This window comes from Oratosquilla oratoria, chromosome 15 (genome assembly GCF_046742065.1).
Source record: "Oratosquilla oratoria isolate Oo_2021 chromosome 15, ASM4674206v1, whole genome shotgun sequence".
NCBI lineage: Eukaryota > Metazoa > Arthropoda > Malacostraca > Stomatopoda > Squillidae > Oratosquilla > Oratosquilla oratoria.
This window is the reverse complement of record NC_134791.1, coordinates 19660035-19673253: the sequence shown is the minus strand read 5'-3', so window position 1 is coordinate 19673253 and position 13219 is coordinate 19660035. Positions and strand designations below refer to the sequence as shown.

Sequence of the window (13219 nt, the reverse complement as noted above, 5' to 3'; positions counted from 1 at the left end):
GTTTGAGATGAAGTGTCTGAGAAGTATGATGGGGGTTACTAGGCTAGATAGAGTGAGAAATGAGGAAGTGAGGAGGAGAACAGGGGTGGAAAGGGAGTTGGGAGATAGGGTGGATGAAAGAGTATTAGGATGGTTTGGACACATGGAAAGAATGAGTGAAGAAAGACTAGTAAAGGAGGTATGGAAGGCAGATGTGGAGGGAATGAACATGAGGGGACGTCCTAGGATGAGATGGATGGATGGGGTGAAGGGGGCTTTGGGGAAGAGGGGAATGTCAGTTGAGGAAGGACGGGAGAGGACAGAAGACAGGGGTGAATGGAGAATGGTTGTATATGGAAAATGTTGTGATGCATGAGGTGGATTGGACGGGGGAATGGGGGTGAGGTAGTGTGTGTGAGCAAAAATTTTTGATGCAGCCCGAAGGGATTTCTCCCCGTCCTCTCCTTTATATGGGGGGACGGAGAGGGGGGGGTCGCCGATTTAATGAAGCGGCCTTGCTGTGGATGTGCTGTGTCCTGCAACACTGCTTCTGACCCAGGGCAGTGGACAGGGTGCAGGGATGACCCGTCATCTAGGAGGTGCTAAGATGGGAGGGAGGGTGGAGGGGAGTGGAGTGTTTTCGGGGATGAAATGGGTGGGAATGTTTTTGTGCCTTGTCCTTTTTGGCTACCCCCCTGGTAAGGGGGAAAAAAGCCTTGGTATATGTATGTATGTATGTAGATAGGTCTGATGGAAAAGTATTGGGATAGTTTGGACACATGCAAAGAATAAGTGAAAAAAAAATTACTAAAAGTGGTGGAAGGAGAGAACATGAGAGGACAACCAAGGATGAGATGGATGGATGGGGTGAAAGGGGCATGAAGCAAAAGGGGAATGAGTGTTGAGAAAGGAAGGGAAAAGGCAGGAGATAAGGGTGAGTGGAGAATGGCTGTGTATAGATGATACTGTGATGCAAAGAAGGGAGGGGACGGGAGATGGGGGGACTAGAGAGTGGTTATGTGTGAACAATATTTTGATGCAGCCCAAAGATATTTCTCCCCACTTTCTCTTTTTCTGCATGAATAGACAGAGAGGGGGGAGTCACCGATTAAGTGAAGCGACCTTCCTGTGGATGTACTATATTTTGCTACATTGCTTCTGACCCAGGGTAGTGGATGGGATATACAGATGCCCCATCATCCATGAGGAGCTATGATTAGAGCGAGGAAAATGGTTGTGGATAGAAATGGAATGGGCAGCCCTTTGTTCCACATGTTCATGTGTGTGTATTCTTTGTATTTGAGCCTGAGAGATGCAAGTATTAATAGTAAAGAACTTCATTTTCACTTCCAAATATCTAATTGCTTTTGTTGTATTTTTTGTGCAGAAGGACTACAGAGAACTTCGACAGATTCCTCACTTCCCTGATGACAGAAGAAGAGATGCAAGAAAGAAGAAGAACTTGTAAAGAAGTTGAAGACCTCTTTATGCATTTGCCAAAGAAATTGTAGAAAGAAAAAACAAATCACACTATAAAGAGGTGGAACACCATGTGCGTTTCTCAAGCAATGCCAAAGACAGAAATGAATGCAAAATCCACACAAGGATTTTAATTTCTCTTTGCAACCTATACCATGAATTTTTGTGACATGTTTTTTTCACATGTCGTTTAGCATTTTATATGACTATTCAGCTTAGAAAAGTTTTATTATCATTATTTTTCTTTTTTAGTGTGATATGGAAGGTAATTTCTGATCACTGCCACATATCTTCATTTGTCAGGAAGATAGAGTGTCGTGGTGTTTGTCCTTCCTCGGGTGTCGGGGGTTTGGTAGAGTGTCAGGACTGATTTTATACTATTGTTACTGTTGTCTTTGTTATGAAGGAATCTTTCATATATTTTTGGTGTAGCTGGCTTAATTCGTAGTGTTTCATCGTAGTGCAAAGTAGCCGGACCTACATCAGTAAGGAGTCGGTCTTTGATTAATTCTGCAGTATATATGTGGAGAACGTTTGAGAAAGGGAAACTCCAGAATAGTAGCATTGACAACAAGCCATGCAAAGGAAAGTGGTTTCTTGCAGGTTCTTTACAACTTACTATGGGGTTTTTGACAATTGTCATTGACTTATGAAACTTCCCACCCTTTTCTACCCAGTAGTCTTCTTGAAATGGTCTCCATTAACTTTCTCTACTACTTGACCAGAATGGCTCCCAGTGTCACTATTTCTGGGGCCTCTTGTTAGCTATCCTTAATTTCCATAGTCTTCCTATGACCTATTTCTTATTTTTATCTTTTAGTTGATTAATTATCATCATCATTATTTTTCTCTTTTTGTCTGTTAGTTATTATTATTATTTTTTTCTCTCATCTAATAACTGCATTGTTTTCATATTCCTTTATTCATTTTTACCCACCACCATTTATTTTTTGGTACATACATACATCATATACCAAAGGCTTTTTTCCCCTTATTAGGGAGGTAGCCAAAAAAAGGCTTATTTCTTGGTTTAAAAAAAAAAAAAGTGCTTTCTTACCAAAGACTTTTTAATTTTTTTTCACTTCAAATTTTATTCAACTTTTTTTCTAATTTATTTTTTTCTTATTTTTGCTCCAACACTGATCTTCTTTCAGGTTAACACTGTATCACATACACTTCCCATTTTCAATGTTCAATCTCTCCTTCATACTGACAGACGTGTAATTTAATTCAAAGAAAATATTTTGTGAACGTATTATCATAATCAGCAAAGCTGGTCATATCAACTGAAAAAAATAAGTGTTAGAAATTCATTACATTAATATGATTTAGTGGACAAAGAATTTAGTGTGTTGTCTACATAATATATCGAGTCATAAACAATAATATAACTCTTATTTGAAGAAATGTAGACATGTGAAGGTCTGTCAGTATTTTAGCATATTTCTACTGTTCTAAAGTAGAAAATATACAAACTTCCCTGTGCTATAATCTTCAATTACTGTAGTTTACTATAGGATAAGGAAAAAATGTTCTTGTGTATTCGATTGTTTGAAGATTTTAAGAAGTTGGAATACAAGAGATATCTTTAACTGTTTTCTTGCTGTTGGTGCCAATGGTGAAGTCATTTTGTTAAAAAGCACAAATCTTCACTAAATGTTTTCCAATGTACAGCTGCAGTCTAAAGTCTTTTAACCACCCTGTGGTTTTCACTATGTAATTATCACATTTGTTGCTGATTATTTGATTTTTTTCTATACAGTATTTACTTTACAATTTAAATATTTCCTTCTAAATATTTCAGATACTCAGTGACACATTTGCATTTTGAAAACCATAGGATGAGTCAGAGACTTTTAACCATGACTGTACATATCTCTTATGCACTCCAAACCCTTGATGCCAAACACCAGTCAACTAAGGCAACTCCCAGAAACAGTGTAGCATAAGCCTCATGGTCAAAAATGCCCAAATGAATTTTTTATAATAAAACATTCCAGAGGGTAAAAATGTTGGTAGAGCTTATTACAATATGTGGAATAGGAGGACATTTGAATTTTACATGCATACAGTATGCGGAACAGGAGTAAAATTTAATTTTACATGCATGTATATATTCAGACATACCTGATTATGTGTACATTGGGATCAATGATGAGTACCTGCAAATGGTGGTCGTGTGAGATGGGCACCAGAGAGAATCATCTCCCTGTGGTCTGTCTTCAAAACCCATCAACAACTTCACCTTCATTTGGAAGTACAGCCCTGACAAGCTGACATTGGTCTCTGGACCAGGCCCAGGATCTCTCTCTATTGACTGAATTTGTCATCCACATTTTTACATAGGTAGCTGATGACTGGTGACTACTCTCCTCTCCCTACTAATGTACATTGATACAACACAAACATTAATCCAATTTTTCATCCCAGAGAGATCTATAGAAGGGCCTAAGGACTGCTGCTATTCTCCATAGGGCTGCGGATTTTTGGTCAGTGAAACCTGAGGCAGCAGTAATTATTATGTGTACAGTACATATGCCATACTACAAACACACATACACAAACTGGACAAAACAATAGTGTGTGCAAAAATATACATGAATTTAAGAGCAAACTAGACACTGCCAGATACAAAGACAGGACACCACGAGCATAGCTCCCCTTCCTGTAAGATACAACTAGGTAATACACATAAAAAAGATATAAGGAAGATAGAGAAAATACAGAAAAGGACAACAAGAATTATCCTATCCCTGGTATATAAGACATATGAGTAGAGAAAAGAAAAATTGGGACTATACACATTAGGAGAGTGAAGAGTGGTGATCTAATGATACTTAGAGCTGAGAAAAAAATGACCTGTTAGTATGGAATGTAAAATCAACAAGAGGTCACAGTAAAAAATAAAAAAATAATAATAATAAAAAATTGCCTAAAGGATGTTAGAAAGCATAAAATTTCTTGTAGATGCATCCATTTCTGGAATGTGTTAGAAGAAGATATACCAATCCTGGCTAACAACATCAATTAATACAAGGCAAAGTTTGATCAAGAAATGGGACCCTACATACAAAATGACTCCCAGCTTTACAGATAAACAGTATGAGGAAAGACTAGGAACACTAAACCTGCCATTGTTAAAGGATCATAGAAAGAGAGGAGACTTGATTGCAGTGTTTAGGTCATTGAGGGGTTAGACAGAGATTTGCCTCAGACTAGATTATGTAACAGTGGTATGGTCACCACACCCAAATAAAGACATGAAGAAATTAGAATACAATAGGCAGCAACCAAGATAATGCCAAGCTGAAATGACAAGACAGATGAGAAAAAGATACAATTGAGAAAACTGGGACCTCCCACATTGCAAGAGGAAAGAGAGAGGGGTGTAGCGATGCTACTTTTGGCGAAGAGAAAGAGGTTTGGTGAGTTCGTCTCCTTTATTGTAAGGTACGAGTGAACTGAGTGAAGTGATTTTACATGCGGCGGAAGCCGGTATATATACTCGTGGGCCAGTTACCTGTGGTGCGTAATTAGATAATTACGCTGGGTTCGGTCGGGTCAAGCGCGCTACCTGTGGTGCGTAATTAGATAATGACGCTGGGTTCGGTGGTCATGCATGGTCGCACAGGCAGAAGCGTCAGGTCGTGTGCGTCAGTCACGTTTCATGCCACGTGGCTGTACAATACTCCTCTCTTAAATTTGCCTTGGCTTAAGGGGGCATTCTGTATGCAAGAGGATGGCCACTGGTCATCTCCGCTGGGGACATGTTGAGGTTGCCCCAGATGGCTGCGGTGAGCGTCGGGCGATAGGAATGTCTAGCGTCGATGGCAGTAGCCGTAGTTGAATGCGATGCGGTCTACAGTGGAGTTGAGATGAACCATCTCTGCTGGAGACATGATGAAGTTGCCCCAGAAGGCTGCGGTGAGCGTCGGGCGTGAGATGTCTAGCGTCGATGGCGGTGCGGTTTGGAGGGCAGTCGAGGCGGGAGCTATTACGTAGACCAGGTGGATGTTGGTGACGTTGACCAGTAACCTGTAATGAATGGGAAAGTCAGCATCGAGGAGAGGTGTCCTGACGTTTGCCAGGACGAATCTCCAGGAGTCGTAGCGACTCCCAGAGATTAGATGCAGATCTGCAGTGCATCAGATTGCGGTGGTCCAGCATCTGTTGTTGGTGCCTGTAGGCTGGCGCTGCTGCTGCAGTGATTATTTCGTCATTAACGTTGCAAAGGACAAATCGGACTGGCGCCATGTGGCGCAGGAGTTACATCTGACGGCTGTGGGTAGGAGGCGGGCGATGGATAGCATCTTGACGACGGCAATGGGCAGGAGGCGGGTGATGGACAGCATATCGACGTATGGTGTGCTTGGTTCAATATTCCCCCGTGGCCGTTGGGAGAGATGGAACGGTGGTGGGGGCGGTAGCAACGGGAGACAGGTCCATGGTGGTCACTCCGGGGTCACCAGTGTAGCGATGCTACTTTTGGCGAAGAGAAAGAGGTTTGGTGAGTTCGTCTCCTTTATTGTAAGGTACGAGTGAACTGAGTGAAGTGATTTTACATGCGGCGGAAGCCGGTATATATACTCGTGGGCCAGTTACCTGTGGTGCGTAATTAGATAATTACGCTGGGTTCGGTCGGGTCAAGCGCGCTACCTGTGGTGCGTAATTAGATAATGACGCTGGGTTCGGTGGTCAAGCATGGTCGCATAGGCAGAAGCGTCAGGTCGTGTGCGTCAGTCACGTTTCATGCCATGTGGCTGTACAGGGGTAACATGATAATGTTTAATTCAGAAAAAACATATTCATATCAGTTGAAAGATCAAGAAGAGGTCATAGTAAAAAATTGAAAAAGCAAGATTGCTGGAAGCATGTTAGAAAGTATAGCTTCCCATAATGATGCATACATTTTTGGGACAAATTGGATAAAAATATGATCCAGGCCAACAACATAACAAATTTAAGACAAAGTTTTTGCTGATCATGCCAAATTACTCGAGAGAGTAAGAACAGAAGAAGATTGCAGATCGCTGCAAGATGACCTGGATGAAATATGGGAATTGAGTCGGAGATATGAGATGAACTTCAACATAAAAAAATGTAGCATAATGGAATTTGGAAAAGGTAAAAATAGAGTTTCAGGACAATATAAGATTGGAAACAAAGAAGTCAGAAAAGTAAACTCAGAGAGGGACCTAGGAGTAATTATCTCAAGTGACTTGACACCTGACAAACATGTAAATAAATTATTTAGAGGGACTTACAACTTATTTTGATCAATGAAAGTGGCCTTTGACTACATAGATGAGGAGATGGTTAAAAAAATAATTGTTACACTGATAAGACCGAAATTAGAATATTCTGTATCAATGTGTCTCTAGCACAAAAAAGAATATAAGAAAATTAGAAAGAATCGAAAGAGCAGTGACAAAAATGGCACCCACACTATCAAATCTGACATATGAACAAAGATAGGAGATATTACAGTTGTCAACACAAGAACAGAGAAGGGAAAGAGGCAATTTGTTGACCATTTTCAGAATTATGAAAGGGATGGAAGTTCTAAATAGAGACAGCCTATTAAAGTGGGACAGAAGAGAAACAAGAGGACACGAAAAGAAACTAAAGAAAGACAGTTACAGAAGAGACCTGAAAAAAATAGCTTCCCACATAGAGTGATCAATGTCTGGAACAAACTGAACAGAGAAACAGTGAATGCCAGAATTATATATGATTTTAAGAACAAACTGGACATAGAGAGATATAAAAAAAAGGTCACTACAAGCATAGCTCTCGTTCTGTAAAATACAACTAGGTAAAAACTAGGTAAATACACACACACACTTCTCAATCTTGAAAAAATTCTTTGAAGATAGAGACTTGGGAGTGAACAAATGTGCCAAAGATTAGTGGATGGAAGAAACACAAACAGGACTGGTTCAATAAAAAGTGTGAGATGACTAAAAAGCTAGGAACATGGCTTGGGAAAATGTAGAAAGAAGAAAACCAATAGAACAAAGGAAGCTTACAAACAAGCTAAACATTACTATTCAAGAATCTGCAGGGTGGAGGAAAGGAGTTTTGAAAGAGGAATAGTAGATACAGTAAATGCAAAGATGAACTGAAACTTTGTGGCAAATTGAGATGCAAAAGAAATCACCAAGCTAATAATGAGTGGTGAGGATTTTGAGGAGACTTCAGTTCAGGCAGAAATAATGAATGAAAGTTTCGTATCTGTCTTTATAAAGGAGAGCAGATTTTTAGAGAAAGGCAAAGTGTACAATAATTCAAGTTCAGGAAATACAAATGTAGAAGTGAAGGAAGTGCTAATTCTTTTGAGATCATTGAATATGAGAAAAGTTTCAGGAACTTGACAGGATCTCAAACTGGATATTAAGAATGTAGGGAACAACTGTCAGACAAAATTAGTATTTGTCTTGTGTGTTCATCAAAAGAAGGAATAGTGCCACAGGATTGGAAAAGGGCTTATGTGTTACCAACACTGAATTATAGACCAGTGTCACTGACCAGCACAATAGTGAAATAATGTGAAAGGAGGTTGAAAGATCAATGGGTCAAGCATATTGAAGAGATGAACATTTTGGGGTAGACAGTTTGGCTCTAGATCTGCAAAGTTATATGTTTCAAACCTATTGAATTTTTACTCGAGTGATTGATGTGCTGCAAGAGATGGAGGGCTAGGTGGGTTGTGTGTAGAGAAGGCTTTTGAAAAAGAGCCTCACAGTCAACTTATGTAGAAACTAGAGCACATTGGGGGACTAAGAGGTAAATTACTCAAGTGGATGAAATATATTTTCTTAAAGGAAGGTACATGATGAAAGTAGTACACGATAAGATATCAGGGTGGAGAGCAGTGACCAGCAAGTTCCACAAAGTTTGGTACTAGCACCTATAATGTTTTGTATCTGTGTTAGTAACTTGATGGAAGCCATGCGAACTGGGTAGGTGATGAAAAGATCATCAGAATAGTGAAAAAATAAGGACTGTTAGTTGTTGCAAAAAGAAACAAGAAGACAGGAGAAGAAGCTAAAGAAGGACAGTTACAGAAGAGATTTGAAAAAGAATAGCTTCCCACACAGAGTGATTGATGTCTGGAACAAACTAAATGGGGAAACAGTGAATGCCAAAACTATACAAGGTTTTAAGAACAAACTGGATGTGGAGAGATACAAAAACAGGTCACTATGAGCATAGCTCTCGTCCCATAAAATACAACTAGGTAAATACAACTATATTCACATGGAGCCAAGAATGAAAAATTTATTTCAGTACCATAAACTGCTAAGTACTTGACATGGGTAGCAGCTCAAAAAGACCATATTTGAACTATTCCTTGAAAAATTAATCCATTACAAAGGTAAAAGAAAGGAAAGATTTGAGAGTATTGATAAAAGACAACCTGTCACTGGACAGACATGTCATTAAGGTTGTAAAAGAGAAACATGGACTGGTGTACAATATTAAGGTGGCTTTTCACTATATGGTGAGGAGATAATGAAAATACTCCTAAAAACTCTAATCCGTCCAAGATTGGAAAATACATCAGTGATATGATCCCCACACAGAGTGAAAGATGCAGGGAAGATTGAGAGAATACAAATTGCAGCACACAAACTGGCTCTTAGCCTGGCAGATAAGCCACATTGAAAGATCGAAGAGAAAGAGGTTGATTATGGTATCCAGGTTGTTAAAGGGGGTAGACTACACTGACAGAACCGATCTCTTGATTAGAGATGGAAGAGCTTTAAGAGGTCATCAGAACATAGCATGAAATATTGTATACATATACCAAAGGCTTTTTCCCCCTTACATGGGGGGGTAGCCAATGAAAAATTAAATATCTAAAGGTTGTGAAGAAGTACAGCTTTTCACACAGATGCATAAATATTTGGAATAACTCAGAATACAATATAATCCCAGCTAGGACATGAATTAAAATTTTAGTATGATAATTGGAGAATAAGTAGATATAGCCCAAGTTGGAATCATACGTGAATGCTAGGTATGATAATTGGAGAGTAAGTGATAGGTCCTCATGAGTGTTGTTCCTTTCCTGTATAATAATAATACAAGTAATTAAATACAAGTAGGGAAATACACACACACACACAATCAACAAGAGAAGTAGAGGAACTTTTGAAGTTTAGACCAGTATCTTTAACTATCATATTAGCCAAAATGTGTGAAAATAATGAGAAAGATAGATGAAATACTTGGAAGAGGAGGGAGCCCTGATCGACAACTCACTCAGATTCAGAAGGGGGAGAGGGTCCTATGTAATGAACTTGTTAATTTTTTTTATTCAAGAGCAGTTGATATGTTATATAAAAGAAAGGTTGGATAGATTGTGTATATCTGGAACTGGAGAAGGCTTTTGATAAGGTGCCACAGATGATAATAATAATATGGAAGTTGAAAGATATTGGAGGATGTACAAGAAACATATTGGAATAAATGAAGGATTTTCTAAAGGGCAGGTGCATGAGAACAGTAGTGTCATATTGGAAAGAAGTGATGAAAGGGGTCTCACAGGTTTGGTACTGATATCAGTAATGTTCTTGTTGTACATTAATGACAGGACAAATGACATAGGCAGCTACATAAACTTATTCGCTGATGATGCCATGCTCATGCAAAATGATAAGATTGTAAATTGCTAAAGGAGGACCTAGATAAGGTTTGCAAATGGAGCCAGAATTGTAAGATGAAATTAAATGCAAAGAAAAGCAAAATTTTGGAAATGCTCCAAAGCAACAAGAGACTATCATAAAGCGACAATGCGGTATGAACTTGTCACAGAAGCAAAGAAGGAAAAGAACCTGTCATGATTTACTGCCAGAAAACACATTAACAGAAATGAGACCAATGTACAATATTTCGTTGTATAGATGAGGATAAGATAAAAAAAAAAAAGAAGATAGGTGAAAATCTAATCTCTCCAAGATTGGAATATGCTGTGAATAGTTGCCACATAAATTGAAAGATGTAAGAATAATTGAGAGAATTGAGCGGGCAGTAACTAGAATGATCCTAAGCCTGGCAAAGAATACATGAGGAGAGATAAGAAAAACTTAAATTGCTAACATGAAGAGAAAAAGTAATATGACAATTGTCTTTATAATGAAGAAAGGAATGGAAAAAATGGACAGAGAAGATCTGCTAGTATAGGATGAAAGAACATCAAGAGGTCATGGAAAGAAAAAAAGAAGACATACAGCTTGAAGAATGTAAAGTAACCTAGCTTTCCACATAGTGGAACAAGTTGGAAGAAAATTCAAGCAGACATTATAAATTTAAGTTTGGCAAATGGAGATACAAATATGGGACCCCAGAAACAATGCTCCAACCCGGTATATCAGGTAAATAAACACACACATGCATGGGGCCCCATGAGCATTGCTCCTTAACTGTATACTACAATTAGGTAAATACATGCATGCACACACACACACACTCTTACAAACATGCACACATATGTATGTATGTATATATATACATATATATATTATATATATATATATTATATATATGTATATATATACATACATACACATACATATATATAAAATTATTACTGCTGGCATAATTATACCTCATGAGATGTTGCTGAGTTCTCTCTATAGAGCCCTTTATTTAATTTTTTATGCATTTATTAATTTATTTATATATCTATTTGTTTATTTATTTTTTTCCAGGACTCCAATATTTTAGGAATTCTTACGCTTATATAATCTTATAGTCTGAAGTGTTCAGAAGAATCATCATATAATGGATCCTGCCTGTACTTTGTCTTCAAAAAGATAACCTATGATTAAGGATTTGTAAACCTAAAATTAGCACAATTTCATGCATCATTCATGGTTGTTACAACAATAAACAATAGAGGGCAAATTTACCATCATACATATGTTGGCATTAGAATTGTTATTTTCATGTCACTACTTTCTGGTGGTTCACACATATCACAGTAGAACAATAAAACAAAACAAGGACATCTTAAACATTGTCATACTCAGTTTAATTTCATACTTTGTATATAGGTCTATGTACTTGAATCAAATTACTCAGTCAGTCTGGTATCTGCCTCCCCCACTGATGATGTAGAATCAAAAGCCACAGCACCTGGTTATGATTTTTATAATCTGTCACAGTGTAATTTGGATCTTCTGTCATTGGAGGGTCAGGGTATTGAGTATCAACTGAAAAAGTATATTCATTCCTGTACAGTAACCTGCTTGGGGTTTGAATAAAACTTTGGGTTTTTGATAAAAATTTAACACATTCATATACAGAAGCAGTAATTGTATGGGCTGTAGAGAAAAATGCAGCAAAATCTCATTTTTCATTTGTGTACTTTATTTATGAATAAATCTATTTGTGCCTTCTACCAAATGTGTCTTTCAAAGACCCTTTTGCCAACAATTTCTACACACATAGACACACAAGATTGGAGTACACTGCGTCACTATGGGCACCCAGCACAAAAAAGAATATAAAGAAATTAGAGAGAATCCAAGGATCAATGACAAAGATGGCACCAACACTTTCAAAATTGACATATGAACAAAGATTGTCCAAACTGGAACTACTAACCCTGGAACAAAGAAGAGAAAGAGGAGATCTACTGGCTATTTACAGAATCATGAAAGGCATGGAAGTCCTTGACAGAAAAGATTTATTAAAGTGGGATAAAAGAAAAACAAGAGGACATGAAAAGAAACTCAAAAAAGATAGTTATACAGGGTGCAGCAGAAATATCTCCCACATTTTAAAGGTTGACAAAAGGAATAAAAAGAATGTTTATGAAAACTTAATTATATTGTTGTTTAAACAAAGAGTTGCAGTTTTTATTCATTTGGTTTTAAAAAGTACATCCTCTTAATGGTGACCTCTATCCGCTATACACTGTTGATGACGATTTCTGAAGTTCTCCATAACTCGAATAGTCATTTCAGGCTGTATTTTTGCAATCTCTAGATGAATAGCATTCTTTAATTCTTCAATTGTACCCGGTCGATGTTTGTAGACCTTAGCTTTCAAGTAACCCCAGAGAAAAAAATCGCAAGGGTTGAGATCGGGCGAGCGTGCTGGCCATTAAATGTCACCGCGTAAGGAAATCAAACGTCCAGGAAACATTTCTCTCAGAGCTTCCATTGTTCTTCTTGCTGTGTGTACGGTGGCTCCATCCTGTAGAAACCACACATTCTGTTTGTGAAGGTCGTTCACTTTTGGTTCCAGAAATGTCTGCAACATCTCCACATATCGGCCAGATGTTACTGTAACCGAGTGGTTTCTCTCCTCAAAAAAATAAGGACCCCATACACCTAATGTCACTGTGTAGAGGTCTTTCATGAAGCTGTCTGGGGTTATTTTCAGCCCAATAACAAAAATTTTGCTTATTCACACAGCCTGAAAGATGAAAGTGAGCTTCATCAGTTGTGAGGAGAACATCATTTACAGGAACATTTTGAAGGACATCGGTACAACATGACATGCGATCTTCCCAGTCGCGCTCGTGCAGTTTCTGAGCAATCATTAATTTGTATGGATTGAACTGCATATCAGTGTGTAGAATTCTTCTGACTGTTTGATCAGACAATCCCAAGGCCGAAGCATGTTTGCAAGCTGAATGTGTAGGAGACTGAGTAACAGAAAGTCTCACAGCTTGAACACTGTCTGGTGTTCGAGCGCTTCGTGACCTTCCAGGTGGCTTTCTTTTAAGTGCCGAACCTATAGCTCT

At 38.3% G+C, this 13219-nt stretch overlaps 1 protein-coding gene across 2 annotated transcripts in view; it reads left to right on the top strand.

The window, feature by feature from the left end:
• The window catches only part of Mctp (multiple C2 domain and transmembrane region protein), a 302695-nt gene extending 290831 nt beyond the window's left edge, over nt 1-11864 (top strand). For both annotated transcript variants that reach the window (XM_076198654.1, XM_076198655.1), the window contains one exon: nt 1367-11864. In XM_076198654.1, the coding sequence (XP_076054769.1) occupies nt 1367-1447 (81 nt within the window). In that variant the 3' untranslated portion in view covers nt 1448-11864. The remainder of the gene's footprint in view (nt 1-1366) is intronic.
• The last annotated feature ends 1355 nt before the right edge of the window (nt 11865-13219 follow it).